This window comes from Macrotis lagotis, chromosome 5, assembly GCF_037893015.1.
Source record: "Macrotis lagotis isolate mMagLag1 chromosome 5, bilby.v1.9.chrom.fasta, whole genome shotgun sequence".
NCBI classification, from domain to species: Eukaryota; Metazoa; Chordata; class Mammalia; order Peramelemorphia; family Peramelidae; genus Macrotis; species Macrotis lagotis.
The window spans coordinates 40,170,696-40,189,990 of record NC_133662.1 but is presented as its reverse complement, the minus strand read 5'-3'; the positions used below and the strand labels follow the sequence as shown (position 1 = coordinate 40,189,990).

Below are 19,295 nucleotides of genomic sequence, written 5' to 3'. Positions count from 1 at the left end.
TAATTTTGTCTGAGTTTCCAGGATACAAAATTAAAAAAAAAACATTTTTGGGAGGGGTAGAAGGAAGGAGGATCATCTAAGTTTATATATTTTTGTCTTCTCAAATTCCATTTTAACTTAACAAAATTAAGCAGTGTACAATGGAAAGGGTGTTAGATTTAGAGTCAGGGGCAATTACCTCAATGTTTTCTCTTCTATTTACTTCATGTGTGATATTGAGCAAGTCACTTAAACTACTTAGAACTCAGTTTCCTCATCTGCAACCTGAAGACCTTTGAGGCCCCTTACATTCTGATTCTATATTATTATCATCAAATAAGTTCTAGATAGTTTATAATATGGATTGGTATGTGATACAGTACATGGAATATAGACCCTGGAGTCAGGAGGACCTGAATTCAAATCCCAGTCTCAGACCCTTTTCTAGCTTTGGAACTCTGAGAAAGTCATTTAATTCTGTTTGATTCTATTTATTCATCTATTAAAATGAAATATACTAGAGTACTTTTGTTTAGAGATTCCCCAAATGGGAACACTAAAGATCAGACATAGTTAATCAACTAAAAAGCAAAGATTATAATATTAAATATACGGTGATATAATGATCCTCCTATAAAGTCTATTCTAGATTGTAATCCTGGATTATTGAATACTATGCCATCAGATAGCAAATTTCTGTAAATTCCATCAAGGTGGAAAGCATGAACTTGAAATACACATACAATAAAGAGTGATTATTCTAGTTAAGTGACATACTGGCTAATGAAGCATGAAGAGGTTCTTTTATAGGAAGTTCTCCCTGAGGTAGTATTAATTGATGTTATTTTACAATAGCAATTCATGAAAGGTAGTAAGGTGTGGAAAGGTAGAACACTGAATAAATAGAGGGAGTATCAATAGCAATGAAATTAAAGAACTATTCACTTTAAGTATTGAAACATCTAAATAATACTTCAGAAGGCTATTTAATGATTCAAGATATTCAAGTTCATGTGTTAATAGACAGGTATTTACTTATAATCTGTGTGTTATGAGGATGTTTGTAATTACATACACACCCAAAACTTTTTTTATCAGTTGAGATCGATATCTTTCTATAATTTATGGTATTAGAAAGTTATCTTGGGCAATGAGAATCGTTACTTGCTTAAGATAGGTTGCCAATATATATGTAAGAGGTAAATCTTAAACTCAGTTATTTTAGACATTGAGGAAAGTTCTCTATGCACTATAATCTTCTGCCTATCAGATGCACACACATAATGTAATAACAATAAATAAATATATTTATAAAGTATAATTGAGAACACTGAAAAGAGTTAACCAGTTAAGATTTGATTTATAATCTCATTGTGAACTTTAAATTTAACAAACAAGAGAAGTTTTTCAATGATTGATTATTAGAGAACATTGAGTAAAAAGTTACAGAAAATCTTTTAAAGTTTGAGGATCTTTTGAACATATTTTCTTTGGAAATTTAAGTATTAATTAATTTTGCATTTTTAAGATAAAGAGTAGTGTACCCCATTAACATATGAAATAATTCATACAGATATATTTATTTGATATTATCTTTTTTTGGTGGACATATTTTAGGATTGGATTATTGCTCCTGAGGGCTATGCTGCTTTCTATTGTGATGGAGAATGCTCTTTTCCATTGAATGCCCATATGAATGCTACCAATCATGCCATAGTTCAAACTCTGGTAGGTGCTTTTCTCCTTAATTGTTTATTTTTGAAAGAGTACAAAATTTCTAGAATGGGGGTAATGTAAAATATGCCCCAGAGTGCCAATGGTTTGGGCATACATTTTTCCTGTGCCAGTTTTCAAACTCACCTTTCCCTCAATATTAATGCCAAACCATAGAACAACCACCCTCTTCTAAAATCTATTTTCCACCACTGCTATAACTCCTGCCTTCAATTCCTCCCCTTCTTGTTCCTGAAATGCCATCTCTGGGAATATCTTTTTTATATATTACTCAATTCCTTTTTCTGTTCTGTTCACCTATAATAAATTATATCTTTTCAGAATCACATTTCAGGCATGAGTTCCATTTTCAGGGATTCCTATGTCAGCAACAAACTTTTCTTTCTATTAGTATCTCTTTTGTCTACTCTATTCATTGCTCATTTTTAAACTTATTTTTACATAATTATATATGGTTCTGTCTTTTATCACTGGAATGATATTTTCACTTGTCCCCACTTTTGCTTGTCTTAACTCTATATTGTATACGCCACATGTCACTCCTTTTTGTACATATTACAGTATATGAAACTAGGTATTATAACTTTATGTGAGCTATTGTCTTCTGTCTCATTCCTTTCCATATTAAAACATTCTCAATCAGATTGACAAGCTTCAAGGCAAACACATTCTTTAACGATTTCTTGTTTTCAGCAATGATTCTAAATCTCAAATTTCTTTTTGAAAAACCATCTTTCTAGCCAGCCATTTAATTCCCATATGTAACTATCTATTCTTAATCTGATAAAATCAGCAGTGATGGTGATTATGAAAACTTGTCCCATCCCTACACACACTCATACACACACACACACACAAACACACTTCACTTATCATCTGTGCTCTAAGTTCTTCAGGATATTTTCCAGAATTTCATCACCTTTATATCAGTGCTTTCTTGATACCATTTATCTACATATAAACAATCAAGATCATTGCATTTGATAGTTCTCTGGATTATATCTCTCCATCACATGTCAGATAGTGTAAATCTTTCTGTTAAGAAAAGTTAACAACAGAACAATTTGGTACTCTTCAGAAGAAGCTGATATTCAAATTTCTTTTCTATTTCTTGATAAATTCTCATTCAGTGACACCTGAATTATTTTAGCAACAAACTGCTTATCCCCTCATTACCCTCTCACCTCATTCTCCCTCCCCCCCCAAAAATAATATAGTTGCTTCCTTTAGAGAAAATGTATACCTCAAAGCTACAGATATTTAGTGAACTTTCTTTTCTCCATTTTCAGTGTCACATTCTCCTACCACCCAACTTTCTCTCACTTCAAATATAAGGCCATAATTCCCCTCTGTGTCTTCATAGTTTATTTCCTCCTTTCTCTCTTTGTAGAACTTTTTCCTTGTTTTTTTTTTTTAAGGAACATTCCAATCTTCCTTCCTAAGGAGTGAAGGCATATTCCTCTTTAATTCAGATGTATTTACATATTTCCTATATATGGGTGCTATATGAAGCAGACAAAAATATATACATAACATATTCTCTGAGGGTCATTTAAAAAATCCCTTTTAACATTTGCCATTTACACTTGATTGCAGTCTAAAACCCAGTTCTTGTCTTGTTTTTCATAGCTTTTGGGCAAGCTTTATTGCTAAATGTAATGGTAAACACATCCAGCACTAATGGCTTTCCTCAGGGCTCAGTAGTTGATAGCTCATGTGATCCAGTTTTGAGATTCACTCATTTTGTTTGTTTAAGTGCTAATTTCCTGCTATCTTCCTAGACTTTACTGGAATACTGACCCTCTCTACATTCTATGTATTTGTACAATTCAAGTCTGTAAAAAAACACCTAGTGTTAAGAAGCAGCACACTAATTTAGGAAAAAACACTGTAAAACAAACTCAGCAATTAATATGCTTTAAGCTCTAAAAACTTTCAGGAAAATTCCACATTATTCTCTTAAAATTAAAGAGCCTTAAAAGACCTGAGGTGAAATTTGGACTTGACTGTTTATTAGCAAATATGTTCTACTAGGTGGCACATTTAGTGAGTGAATGTCTAAGCCCAGATTAAGCTCATCCTTGAGCTAGATAGGTGCACTGGATAAAGCACTGTTCTTAGAATCAGAAAGATTCCTCCTCGTAAGTTCAAATTCAGCTTCAGGTAGGTATTAGCTGGGTGACACTGGGCACACATTTTTGCCTCTCTTTTTTCATCTGTAAAATGACCTGGAGAAGTTAAATGGAGCAGTAAAAGGTTTCTCTGGCAATAAATCCCCAAGGGGTCATGGAGAGTCAGATATGACTGAAAAATTACAAGTCTTGATTATAGCCCATAAGTTCAAAGAGGTTTGAATAAAGGAATTCCAATCTCTTTTAAATAAATAATTGAATCCAATATTTATTACTAAAAGCAAAACAAGGAAAAGAGCAATTTTATGATATATAAGCATGAACATAGCTCTATGAATACACTGAATGTTATTTGAGGAGGAACTACTATCTATATATGGGATAGGGATATAAAACATGAAAGTCTTCATATATAAATGATGATACTTGTGCTAATTTTTTTGTAAGGTAATGGAATTAAGTGACTTGCCCAAGGTTACACATCTAGGTAATTATTAATTGTCTAAGGATGGATTTGTACTCATGTTCTCTTTACTCCAGGGTTGGTACCCTATCTACTGCATGACCTAATTCCCCTATCACTTGTACTAATTTTAAAGGAAATTGGAGTTTTTAATCGGTATACATTATAAGGATGTGCTTTCCAGACATGTAAAAAAATGAAGGTTTCCATATGGCATGAAAAGTGTTCAGAACTGAGGCAAAAATTTCTCTTGATGGTGATAGAGTGGAAATGGAGCAATTCTGCAAAAGGACACAAATGATATAACTTGTATATTTATGAAGATAAACCAGACAACTGTTAAAGATTACTTGAGATTTTGAGTTTGTGGATCAGAACATCCAAAGGAAGAAACAATTAAGGTTGTTCTCTTTGCCATGCTGAGTTCTAGTTAGACAAATCTAATGCTACAATAAATTATTGTGGAAATGTGCCCATGATTTTTACTGAGTTTCATTTTAAAGAATCACATTTTTTCTTGTCTCTTAAGCAGAAATCCACAAATGGCACATGGCCAGGGAAAAGAGGATATAGCTAGGATTTGTAAGTATTTCACTATTAAGAATGCCAAGTGTGCCTTGCAACCAATTCCAATTTTTAACTTTATTGGATGGACCAGCCCAATTTCTTCTAAGTAACTTAGTGGCTACTCTTGTAATTATTCAGCTAACCTGACTACTTAGTGTTTTACTAGGATTTAGGTTTCACAGATTTCTGCCTATGCTGTAGACAATGCACAGGATGGGCAAAATATGGAGAGATGGGTTTGTAGGTTATGGATGGATGAAAATGTAGAATACACATTTTATTACTAAAAGAAAGTTTTAATTTCTAGTTTACCATAAATGTTTCAGAAATATAAGCCTTATTGATGTGGGGGAAAGATGAGAAAACCATAGGGAGGGAAAGGACATTACACTTCTATAGTATGAGATATTTGGCATTTTCTTCCCCTCCTCTTTCTTGTCCTCCTGGATATTGTATGTGTAAGAATATTCCGACATCCCAATTGTGAGAGAATATATCCCTAGTTTACTGAAGCTATATTATGTTACTATTGTTTTATGATGATATTGCAATAGATAGCTTTGGGAAAAAAAGACATATGGATATTATATCTGATAGACTACAAAGAAAGGTGTTAGAGTTCTTTAGCCCAAAGGGCAATGTTTGTAGTATAATTTATTTAGACATTTTGTGTTGCTTAGCTAGTCTCCTTAACATAATATCAGGAAGAATAGAATGAAATTATAATAGCAACAGCAACAATAAACTATAGCCTTACATTGGCATCCATGTGAAAAGTGTTCCTAGAATATCCAACAGTTTATGGATCCTAACATTGAAGAACATTATTCCTTTAATGGACTGGAACTGGAACATACAAATCTGCTATAAAGTAAAAGTCTTGTAGGAGCTCAATGTTTAACATGGCAAACTATTCACCATGATACTCTTATTGACTCATTCTAAGCTTTAAAAGCAACCTTAAGTTGAATTTTTCCCATGCTTCTCTCTTTGGTCAACTTCTTCTCTTTTATACTAAAGCCAGTGAATTTGGTAAATTTCCACTTCTTTCCTTCTATTTAAGTTCTCTTTTTTCTGTCACCACTCCTCAGATCTAATATTAACCACTCTTTTCCCCCCACTCTTTGTGCAAACAAGACTTCTTTCTTTCTCTGATATCAGATATGACCTTTAATTCATGTACAGAGCACAGGTTGAAGGATTCTGCTATTTGACCTTGTGAAATAAACCATAATTCCTCATGCCTACTTCCATAGTTAGTCTGTCTATCAATAAGCAAAAGGTTATAATGCTAAGTGCTGAAGATACAAAGAAGAGCAAAATTTTCTGTCATCAGAGAGCTAACAATCTAAACAATTATGTACAAGCAAGGAATATATACAGGATAAATTGGAAATAATCAATGGAGGGAAGACATTAACAATAAGGGGAGGGGGATGGCTAGGTGCAGTGGATAGAACACCAGCCCTGGAGTCAGGAGTTCCTGAGGTCAAATTAGGCCTCAGACACTTAATAATAATTACCTAGCTGTGTGGCCTTGGGCAAGCCACTTACCCTATTTGCCTCACAAAAAAACCTAAAAAAACAATAAGGGGAGAAGGAAAGATGGGTGGATAGTGAGACTTTAGTATGAAAATGAAGAAAGAAACTAGGAAAATCAGGAAATAGAGATGAAGGAGAGTAGTCCAATTATGGGAAAGCAGCAATACAAATACATGAAGTTCAAAGATAGTGTGGCTTGTTCAAAGAACAGCAAGATGACCAGTTTATCTGGGAGTGTAAGTCCATGGGAATACAGTATAACTATGTCTGTTGGAGGAGGTTAGGTTATAAAGGATTCTAAATCAGGCTTTTATTTAATTCTGCAGATGAAAGGAAGCCACTGGAATTTATTGAGTAGGGGTATCATATGCTCAGACCTGCATTTTAGGAAGACAACTTTGACATCTGAGTGGAAAATGAACTGGGGTGGGGAGAATGTTGTAACAGGAAGTTAAATGAAGGTAGTGGTATAGTAAGAGACAAGATGTGGAAAAAGCAAGAGATTATTCAATGGTGATGAGAATCTGCATCAAAATGATGGCAAAGAGAGGTGACAATAGGGGAAATGCAAGAGATTATAGTAACAATTTCTATTATAGAAAATAACTCAAAAAATATGGACAATTTTTTCTCATTTGGGGAAAAACCTTGGCATAGTGGGAATAAAAGTGTTGTATTTGGAATCATAAGTCCAGAGTTTGACTTTGACCAGATTGGATATAGAGGGTGAGAGAGAGGAAAGAGTCAAGAATGTCACCTAGGTTAATTTAGATGATTGGGGGTGGGGGGAATCATGTACTTCCAAAAGTAATAAGGAAGTTAGGAAGAGCAAAAGTTTAAGGGGAAAAAGACTGTTTAGATGAGATTTGTTGGGTTTAAGATTTTTTTTTTGAGATATCTAATTTGGAATGTTCAGTAGATTTTCGAAGGTACAAAACAAGTTCATCTAAGAAGTTAGGGTTCAAATATTATCTACTATTACAGAAGGGGAAAATTTATTATCACAGAGTAAATAATTAATTGAAGAGGAATTTATCAGAGAACATTTGTCCCCAATATAATGGCCTATAGATGGCCTATTTGAACAAAAAACTCTATAGCAACTCTTTTGTGGGGGCAGTATTGAAATTGGAGGGGAAGACCATTAACTAAGAAATGGATGAATAAATTATAGTATATGAAAGTGATGGATTTTTTAAAAGTTTTATCAATGCTCTTAAAAAATTCCCTTTCATTTCCAAATAACTTCTTCCCCTTCAAAAGAAAGAACCCTTCTTTTTAAATGAAGACACAGTTAAACTAAAGAAAAACTTAGGCCATGTCTAACAGTTCATGCTTCACTATGAATCTAACATCCTCTTTTCCAGAGGGAGAATAGGAGACATTTTTCAACCACAGTTGAGTGAAGTAATGTTTAGCCATTGAATTGTGAAATCTGATCTTTTGCTTTATTTTCCTTTGCATTATTGGTCAGTAGGCAAATTTTTCTTCTGATTCTGTTGACATCTCTGAATCACTTCATATATCTTCCCAACTTCCTCTAACTTCTTAATGCTCATTATTTCTTCTGGAACCATAATCACATAATCATAGGATCAATTATTTTCAGGTGAAAGTAGTCTTAGAGGTCACTGAATTCAATGCCTTTTTTTTATTACAGATGAGAAAGCTGAGACCCAGAGAGATTAGGAGTTTGTCCAAAGATACACAGGGAGTAATCGGTAAAACCAAGATTTGAACTCTGGACTTAAGATTCCAAATACAACACTTTTATTCCCACTATGCCAAGGTTTTTCCCCCCTAAGTTTTTCCCCAAATGAGAGAAATTTATCCATATATTTTGAGTTATTTGCTATGACAGAAAGTGTTACTGTAAATATTTTTATATTTGAACTGTTGACTTTCAATAGTGACCACTACATTCATTGAAATGTATCAAATATCACCAACATTTCCCTCAACCCAAACAATGGCCAGCATTTTTTGAAGGAGAAAATACACTCCTCCTTAAAAAAATAAATTTTAAAGGACATTAAATACCATCAAACATAATGATTATAGAGTCTTCAAGGCAGTGTTTAATACAAACAGAAAAAATAAAACAAAAAACCTCCTGATATGAATTTGGAACAAATGCCTTCTCTGCATCACTGCCCTGGGATATTATACATAAGTCATAGCACAATGCCAGCTTACATGGAAAATGGGATTTTTCCTGGCATTGTGCACCATAAATGCAGAACACTTGTTCCATAAAAAGATATGGAACAAGACAAGCATGTTTGTTTTTGAAGGAAACCATGTTTGTGACTAATAACTTAGACAACCCATTCAAGAACAATCCATCTTTAGTAAAAAATTACTTTTGGAGACTGCCGAGGCCATAGAAATGTGCCGGCTATCAATCACACAAGTGTACGTTAGGGAAGATAAAGCTGATGAGGGACACAAGCTAATTTCTAAAGTCTCAAAAATCTTCCAACTTTTCCTTTTGTGATGTCTTAGAAATTTCAAGTTTTTGTCAGCTCACCTCATTTTTCCTGACTTTTCTGTCCACATTTCAGGACTTGTATATCCTTTCAGCCAAGGTTGGATTTGTATTTGATTGTACATCCAGAAATCCTAGAGGCTCAATTGGCTCTCTGTAGACCCTCATGGATCATCAGAGGGACTTCCCATAAACTTTGAAGGGAGGGAGGATTAAAGGAGTCTTGGGTGTGTGTGAGGGTGATTAGGGCATTGAAGATGTAGAGATTAGTCAAATACCTCTTTGCTAAATTATATCAAATCAATCCTTAGGTAAAATGCCTGTTAGATCAGTATTAGTAGGAACCATTTCTATTTATGTGGAATCAACTTTTCTATTTTTTTTTTTCATTCTTAGCCTAGGTATCTAGACTTCTCCCCCATTCCCTCACCCCCCTCAGCTACCTTTATATCATCTGCTTTTTAATGTCTCCTACATAGAGCTAGAAGAATAGAATTAAAATAAACTCTAAGTAATCCAGTGACTTTTTTCTTTTGCTTTTCTTTGTTTCCGCAGAACTTGACAGTGTCTGGTAAATTACAGGTACTCAAAAATACTCTTTGACTGACCAGTGAATAGAGTCAGAAAAGAAAAGTTAAATACCCTGGTCAGTTGAGTTGCTGTTTTCTTTAAATTTTCTATGGCATGAATGTATTTATAATATTTATGCCCTAGTTACTATGGATAATCATATTATAGGAGCTATTATCTTCATTCTTTTATTTTAGAGTACATCATTTCTGTGCTTTCTTTAGCAGTACAGTCAAGCTTGCATGCTGTTTCTTTTTTTCTTTTAATGAAATAGTTGATTCATATCTTTTCAGCAAATGCCTATTTTCTTCTTTCTTTCTCTTTCTTTCTTTCTCTTTCTTTCTTATTTCCTTATTTTTTTCTTCTTTTCTGTATTTTTTTTGGCAAGGCACTGGGGTTAAGTGATTTACCCAAGGTCATACAGCTAGTTAATTATTAAGTGTCTGAGGTCCAATTTGAACTCAGGTCCTCCGACTCCAAGGTCGGTGCTCTATCCACTGTACAACCTAGCTTCCACTCTTTCTTTTTCTAATTTTATTTTATTTTTTTCCCCTGGTTACATACAAAAGTAAATTTCAACAATTACTTTCAGAACTTTGAATTCCAAATTCTCTCCCTTCCTCCAACACCACTTTCCTTCATTGAGAAAGCAAAATCTTAGTTTAAGTTAAAAATGTATAATTATGGAAAATATTACTGCAGTTGTCATATTGTAAAAGTAAACATAACCTTTCACTCCTGCCCCCCAAAAGGAAAACTTCAAGAAAAATCAGGTAAAAAAACATACTTCAGTGTGTATTCAGAACTACTGATTTTGGAATGGATAGTATTCCTTATCATATGTTCTTCAGAGTTCTCTTGTGTCACAGCACTGCTGAGAAAATTGCAGTGGCCTGAAAGAGGAGGCAGGTGAAGAGGAAGTAGGGTGCCTTTTTCTCATAGGAATACCTTCAGAAAGGGAAAAAACATACACACTTAAATGAGAATAAAAATCTATCTTATCTTAAAGGAAAGTAGGAGAGGAATTTCATTGCACCTAGTCATTCTGCAGTATTGCTTTTACTTACTTCCACTTGCATCTGCTCTTGTAAGTTTTTTACTGAGGGCATCCTGCTCATCATTTCCCATAACAGAACAACATTTTATCTCAAAGACACACCACAATTTGTTCAGCCATTCCCCATAAAATTGACATCCTCTCAATCTCCATCTCCCTGCACCACAAAGAACTGCTTTAAATATCCATATGTATATATATATATATATATATATATGTATATATATATATATATATATATATATATATATATATATATGTATGTTTGTATACACACACACACACACAAAATACAAACAAAAAATTAAAAAAAAACCTCCTGATATGAATTTGGAACAAATGCCTGCTCTGCATCACAGCCCTGGGATATTATACATGAGACATAGCACAACGCTCTCTCTCTCTCTCTCTCTCTCTCTCTCTCTCTCTCTCTAATCTGAAAACTGTTCATATCTCTTGATCAGTTATCAATTGGGGAGTAACTCTTATCTTTTACAAATTTGATTCAGTTCTCTATGTTTGAGAAAGCAGACCTTTATCAGAAAAACTTGATTCAATATTTTCCCCCATGGTTGTTATTACTACTAACTGTATTCCCTCCATCTTATTCCCCATCCCCACTCCCATTTATTCTATTCTTTCTCTCTCTTTTCACTCTGTCCCTCCTCAAAAGTGTTTTGCATTTGACAAACCCCTCCCACAATCTTCCCTCCCTTCTACCATCTTTACTTTTCCCTGCTCTCCCCCCACTAGCCCCTAGTCTCAGCCCCTTTCTCCCATCCCTTTCCTCTCCGGTAAGATAGATTTTTATTCTCATTTGTGTATGCATGTTATTCCCTTTCTGAAGATATTCCAATGAGAGTAAGGCACCCTAACTCCTCTTCACCTTCCTCCTCTTTCAGGTCACTGCAAAAGCTTTTTCTTTCATCTTCTGTGCTAAATTACTTATCCCATTCTACCTTTCCTCTCACTTTCTCTCCATATTTTCCTCTTACCCATTGACTCCATTCATTTAATATATTATACCTTCAGATTCAACTACCACCTGTACCTTTGTCTGTCTGTCTGTCTATCTATCTATCTATCTATCTATCTATCTATCTATCCTCCTTCTAACTGCTCTAAGAAATGAGAAAATTTTAGGAGTTATTAGTATCATCTTCTCATGCAGGAATACAAACAATCCAACATCATTAAGTCCCTTATGATTTGTCTTTCCTATTTAACTGTTTTTATGCTTTCCCTGAGTCTTGTATTTGAACATCAAATTTTCTGTTCAGCTGTGGAAGTTTCATCAAGAAAATTTGAAAGTCCCTTACTTCATTGAATGTCCATCTTTCTCCCTGAAAGAGTATCTTCTGTTTTGCTGGGTAGTTGATTCTCACTTGCAATCTAAACTCTTTGCTTTTCAGAATATCATATTCCATGCACTATGATTCCTTAATGCAAAAACTGCTAAATCTTGTGTTTTCCTGATTGTGACTCCATAATATTCGAATTGTTTCTTTCTGGCTATTTGCAATATTTTCTACTTCACTTGGGAGTTCTGAGATTTGACTATAATTTTTCTAGCAATTTTAATTTTGGGATCTCTTTCAGGAGATAATTGGTGATGATTTTGATTTCTAACTTACTCTCTGATTCTAGGATATCAGAGCAGTTTTCCTGGATAATTTCTTGAAAAACAATATATATGCTCTTCTCTTTTTTTGGTTATGGTATCCAGGTGATCCAACATTTTTTAAACTCTCCTACATCTGTTTTCCAGATCAGTTGTTTTTCCAATGAGATATTTATTTTCTTCTAGTTTTTTACCTCTTTGGTTTTGTTTTATTGATTCTTGTTTTCTCACAAAATCATCAGCTTCTCCATCTCCATTCTATATTTTTTGGAATTATTTTCTTCAGAGAGTTTTTGAATCTACTTTTTCATTTGTCCAATTCTGCTTTTTAAGGCATTCTTCTCATTGGCCTTTTGGACCACTTTTTTCATTTGACCAAAGTGGTTTCTTAAGATATTATTTTTTCATTATTTTTTTATATCACCACCAAACTGCTTACTCTGTTTTCATGGTTTTCACATATTGATCTCATTTCTTTTATCAATTTTTCCTCTACTTCTTTGTTTGATTTTCAAAATCTATGAGTTCTTCCATGATCCGAGACCAAATATTTCCTTGGAAAGTTTGAATGCTTTGTCTTTGTTATTATCTTCTGAGTGTGTGTTTTCATCCTCTATATGATCAAAGTAATTTTCTATGGTTGATTTTTATCTTTTGTTGTTTCCTCATTTACTAGAATATCCCTTGATTTTAATTCTCTATTGTGGGGTTCAGTTTCCTAAGCTTTTGAGGGTTTGCATAACTGTTTCCAAAGACCCCCCACCCTTTGCCCGGGAATTGCAACTTTTTGATTCCTCCAAGGTCTTACTAGAGACTATAACTACTCTCCTGGTCTGTATATGACCATAAGCATTTCTTTCTGCTTTAGAACTGGGAGGAGAGTCCCTACTTGCTGTAGGCAGTAAATCTGTTGTGTTTCTCTTCCTTTACCTGAGTCTGGGGCCCATTACTACTACAAGTTTGGTCTGAATATGGTCAAAGCAACAGAATCCAGCCTCAGGAATAGCAAAGAGACCTTTGTGATCTCACCCAACCCCCTTACAGTGAATAGACTGATCTCTCAGGAATCAGCTGCCGGGTGGCTCCCCAGATCTATTCCTGAGACTGGGTCTGCATTGAGACATGTACTTGAATGGGGTCCTCTCTCATTCTAGTGCAACAGAGCTTTCCTGTTGACCTCTCCAGTTGTCTTTGGCAATCCCTGGACTGAAAGGTCTGAAAATCACTCCCACTGACATAGATCCAGAAGCCCCACAATTTGTTCCTGGATGACTGGAGCTTGTTTTCTTCTCTAGGGCCAACCATTCTGTGAGTCCTTTCTGCAAATCTTCATGGTTGTCTTCAGCTGGAAAATTGTTTCACACAGTCTTTTTGTTGGCTCTGCCACTCTAAAATTTAGTTAGAATTAGTATTTAACCATATTTGGAATGATTTGCTAGAGAACTCTGGGAATCCCTGCCTTCTGCCATCTTGACTATGCTTCCTATTACCTTCATTCTAATTATATACTTATTTTACATTTCTTATACATATCTACCTTCAACACAAAACCTACTCTGATATTTCTTCATGGAACAAGATTATCCTTGGGTCCTCAGTGGCTATGCTAATACAACATACTTTTCTTATATGGATGGGGGAGGGGAGGAAGGAGGTTTTTCTGCCAATCTAGAAAATCATCAAGCCTAGAGTTAATCACAAAAATAAGACTAGATAATATTGAAGATTCTTATCAACTAAAGGCTAACTACCAGATTATATTGTTTTTTCAGTCACAGAAATTCATGAAGTCTGCTAAAAAATGCAAGTATTTTGATTTGTATTAGTGGAGATTAATGACATTGTGAATGCACAAAGTAATATGTTATATATTTTCTATTCTTGATTTCATCTTCTGCATTAGTGTCAAAGTCTTTTCTTTTGTCAAGCCTAGTTCTGTTCACATCACTCTCCGACTCAATAAAGGCCAAAGGATCATTTTTACCTCTGGTATCAAATACAAACTCATCTATTTAGCATTTAAAGCCTTCTGCAACTTGACTTCAATATTCCCTTCACATAATCTTTGATCCAGTCAAACCACCTTCTTGAAGTCCCTTATATGATACCCTCTATCTCTCATCTCTATTGGCAATGATTATTGAATATTGTCAAATGCAAATTTTGCCTACTAACTTCAAAGATTATCTTTGAAAGACACATGGGGTTAGGAATGAGTTTATACTTTACATTTAAAAGAATACCTACTAAACATAAGTGGTAGTTTAGTAGTATATGCCCATTATTGATTATAAAGATGTCAGGAACTTTAGTTCTTAAAAGTCAAAAAATACAATAAAGAATTTATTTAATCAAATTTTTAAAAAAATCTATTCCTTTATTTTCCAGGTTCACCTGATGTTTCCTGATCATGTACCTAAGCCTTGCTGTGCACCAACTAAGTTGAACGCAATCTCTGTGCTATATTTTGATGACAGTTCTAATGTTATTCTGAAAAAATACCGAAATATGGTTGTGCGTTCATGTGGTTGCCACTGAAATTAAGTGATAACATAATAGCAACAATATTAAATTTTAAACTGAGGTATATCAGATGGCAATTAAAAAGTATATAATTGGAGAGGGCATCCTCTAAAACCATTCCAATTCACTCTATATTTCATCCTATGTACAGTATTGTGTATATAAAAGCTTTTTATTTATTTACAGGTATGTAGTCTCTTTAATGGGTGAATTATCAGTACAATCTATTTTCTAGATCATTGCAATATATGATGGATCTGAGTTTTAGTGAGTTATGTGGAGAACCAAAAAACCTTTCAATTTCAACATTAAAAAAAGAGATCTGTACAATTTTCCTGAAACCAGAACTCCTATGACTGTTTTTTATTGTTGAAAGAAATTTAATACATTTGGAAATGTTGTGCCAATGAAAACCATGGTAGAATACTTATTTAGAGAAGAAACTAAAGAAAAATAATAATAACAACCCAAACAAATGTGCTTTGGATCAACTCAATTTGTCTTTGAGGGGTCCTGCTCCATTCGATAAAGTAAAATTTGAACCGATGCTAAGTAAATAAATGGTAGGTAGAACATAGAAACTGAAAGATTGCACATAATTGTTTTAACTGTTTGCTTTAACAGAATCAGTGTAACTGTAGGAGCATTTTACTTCTTGGCTAGTGGAGTTTAGATTTTGCAAAGAGCTCAAAGCTTTAGGAATTATGTGGAGACAGTCTTGAGTCTGTATCCATAACTTTCCAAGTTAACACTAAAAAATTGTAGTACAACCGTCTTACCTCAAATAAATCATGTCTGTCTATTATCTCAAGCACTACTGCTGCGGATTTTTTTTCATGTTTAATAACTTAGTCCAAAATAAAGAAACACATACATGAGCCACCCTGTCCCTTAGACAAGAGTTACTGTATGTGGTCAGGAAGAGAAGGACTTCAACAGAGCCGTTTTCTTGAGCTCCCTGTTACATATAACTAGACTTGCTGATTGATGTGATGCTAGGATTCCTAGTTGAGGGAAAGTACTGAAACTCAACTGAATAAGCTTACCCAAAACAAAACCCCCTAGAATTATTTTGACACACAAATTGATACATTTAAACAAAATGTTCTTCGAGACTTTGCCATTTAGAAGGAACAGCTGAAATCCATTTTTCATCTCTGAGAATGTGCTTTTTCAAATCCATGAGGTTGTTTTAATAGATATTTCATCAAACTTCTTCCTAGCACAGCCGATTCCAAGAGGAAAGGTTCATTTGTGTGTATGTGTGCATGTGTGTTCTTCCCTCTGAAATTAATTTATTTTCTCTCACTGTTGGAATGTCTTCTAAAACCATTTTAAAACATACACTTAACTTTTTGAAGAATGGGCTGTTGTTTTCCAGGACAGTTCTCTTTATGAACTCACCTTCAGATTTATAAGTAGTGATTTCATAACCTTCCATAACTATGCCTATTTGCAGTTCATGTGAAAATGAATAAAGCACAGTACCACATGTGAGTTTTCTCACTTGGGGTTATTTGGTTAAAAATGATATCAGGAATAACTTCAAAAGAGTTATGAGTTTGTTTGTGATTCAGGTATATGGCTATACTGTTTTAAATACAATTTATCCAAGAGAAAATTTGATAGTTAACTGTATTTTGGGGTACATTAAGTAATATATTTTTAAATAATGGTGTACCATTGTGAGATTTTTTTTTAAAACTGAAATTTATAATATTATTCTTTAAAATGTGCTGTTTAAATATATTTCTATATTTTAAAATATAATAAACCTGTAATGCTATAGGTGACTCTAATGTGTGCTCTTTAAAATATTCTGGTTTTTATCACAAATAAATATAAAACAAAAAAAATATAGGAAACAAAAAGTTTAGAGGGGAAACTTATTTCTTTATTTTTTAAGGTATAAAATTAGAGTGATTATACTTGACCATAGAATATAGAACTGATATCAATTGTATACAAATTCCCCTGCCTCAAGACTGAAGAGACTTTTTGGTGATAATGCTGAGGAATTTAAAGTTTGCCTCAGTTTATAGCCAGGAGGAGTAGTGAAGATTTTCCCTGAAAGATTCAGAAAAGTCATAAACTATTTAACAGAGCCAATGACTGGATTTTCATATAAGATTATAAATTAAATAAATTTTATTATTCCTCTACTAGATCATCCTGAAATGATGGATTCCCCCACACCAAAAGTGTTTAAACAAAAACTAGATGTTAACTATTCACGTATATCATAGAGGGCATTGTCAATCTGATATGTGTTGAACTAAATGACCACCGAAATCCTTTCCAAATCTGAAAGTCTACAATTTTGTAATATAGTCATGAATTGCTTATTTTGCATTGATATACAGAAAGAAGATACATTATCTCACCTAAGTAGTATTAACTACACCACTGTTTTCTTTAAGTGATTCAAGCATCAAAGACCGTCAAAATATTTTAGAAAAGAGGAAAGATAGAAAAATCCTCAAGAATGCCTCACTTCCCCTTTCTTTGAAGGTATGAAATGTGCATTAATATTTTCTCAAACTCCAAAGTCATATATAGGTATACCACTGGGATTTAACTTGTACATATGCTGGATCACCTTATTTTAACACTTTCTATCATTTTTCACATTCCTTCTTTAACTTGCTCATACTCAGAGTTTGAAAGACCTTGGATTTACTCCTCTTAGGGTCTGCATTCTTTTAAACAGAAGAGAAATAATAAACCATATTAGAACTGAGAAAAACAGGACAGCAGAAGGGAAGAAAGAACATGATTCATTTTTCCCCACCAGAATGGACTGTGTCATTTTATAATCCTTGTATCACCATTGGACAAACTAAGCCAGATTCAACTGGCTACTTTGCAGTCTGGCAAGTATCAGCTCCCAAGACATTCAGGAATGAATAATTAGCTCATATTGCAGTCCCATTCAAAGCAAAAGAGATCCAAGTTCCAAAATACAAGTAACCATCTCATAACCATTTAGTCAAGTGTTCAATCCATCATTCAGTATGCTTCTCAAGTTACTTGCTTCCCTGTCTTTTCTCTTTTCACTAATCTTCCTTGTGTACATAAAGCAGAAGAAAATATACCTTCATGGATTTTTTTTTCAGTATTGCTTATGGTTTTTCATGATAGTGAATTTTGATTTTAAATTCTCTCTTACTGACAGTGCATATGAGCAATTCTTCTGTAATACATTTTGTATCATCAAATGGGTGGATAGTAATTGATCTAGAAGGATTAATTTAAAAAAGATAAATCATTAATTCACATGTAATAGATATAGTATAAACTTAGTGTCAATGTGACAAACACCAGGGTAAATGGAGGGGCCTTCCTCATCATTATTATTTTAGTTGACTTTTTAATTGACTCAGTTTTCAAAGAACCAGAAAAAATGATCATATTTTGCATAATTATAACTTCCAGTGTATCTGCTAAAAGAGCCATCTTTACCCATTTAGGAATCTTTTTTTTTCCATGCTCTTCTTGAAGTATAAAAATAACACTGTGTAGGCCAAGGGTTGGAAGGGGGAGAAGCATAATCTCTCAATTTATTATTGAAGAGCTCCTCCCACCTTGAGACAGTAAGACAGTACATAGTATATAGTACTGGACCAGAGGAAGGAAGTCCTGAAAATTTCAGGTTAGAAATTTAAATCTGGTCTCAGACATTTACAAGGTATTATATCCCTGACAAATCACTATTGTCTGACACAGTTTTCTCAACTATAAAATGGGGATGATGATAATATCTACTTAACAGAGTTGAGAACATCAAATATAGATGTTCTGGCACATAGAATACATTTAAAAATACTTTCTTTTCTCCTTTTTTTCCCTTGCTTTCCTCCTTCCCTTCATTCCTTCCTCTTTACCTTCTTCTATTTGATTCTTCCTTTGCTCTTTCCTTCCTTCCTTCCTCCCTTGCTCCCTTCCTCCTTTCCTCCCTTCCTCCCTTCCTCCCTTCCTCCCTCCTTCCCGCCCTTCCTTCCTTCCTTCCTTCCTTCCTTCCTTCCTTCCTTCCTTCCTTCCTTCCTTCCTTCCTTCATTTTCTGCCTCCCTTCCTTCCTTCCATCCTTGCTTCCTTCCTTCTTTTCCCTCACTAACCCCCAGGATCATGTTTACAAATTACACACTTCAGAGTTCATCAGAAACTATCTATTTGGATTCTGAAACAGATTTAATAAAGAGAATATTTGATTGACTCTGAAGTGTATATGGGACTGGGGTGTGGTATGAGTGTGGGACTGGAACTGAGAAAAGAACCTTCATTATGTAATACAAAAGGAGTGCTTCACAAGAACAGAAAAGGTTCCTGTGTTTATTGTTGCAATACTCTTTGTTCTATTGCAGATCATATGGTTAGAAGATGAGGGGACCCAAATAAGGGAGGGAACAAATATATTATTTATGTTAAAAGAAATAATAGAGAAAAGAAAGATTAAAGCCATAGAATGTTTAATTTAATTTTGCTGTATATTGCATCCTTTGGCTTCATCCTGTATTGCATACATGGAAGCAACCAGATTTGTGATTTTCTGAGAGAATGAAAGATGCAAAATCCTTAATGCAAAACCCTAGTATGTAGCACAGAGGGTATCAAAGCATAA

The 19,295-nt window shown here is 34.0% G+C and overlaps 1 protein-coding gene across 3 annotated transcripts in view; it reads left to right on the top strand.

Moving 5' to 3' along the window:
• Window positions 1-17,736, top strand: part of BMP5 (bone morphogenetic protein 5) — a 209,531-nt gene extending 191,795 nt beyond the window's left edge. For 2 of the 3 annotated variants that reach the window (XM_074237241.1, XM_074237240.1), the window contains exons 6-7: window positions 1,597-1,707; window positions 14,542-16,464. In XM_074237241.1, the coding sequence (XP_074093342.1) occupies window positions 1,597-1,707; window positions 14,542-14,691 (261 nt within the window). In that variant the 3' untranslated portion in view covers window positions 14,692-16,464. Of the gene's footprint in view, window positions 1-1,596; window positions 1,708-14,541; window positions 16,465-17,096 lie in introns of those variants that run through there. The other variant, XR_012478588.1, reaches the window with a different exon arrangement.
• Window positions 17,737-19,295: the final 1,559 nt, after the last annotated feature.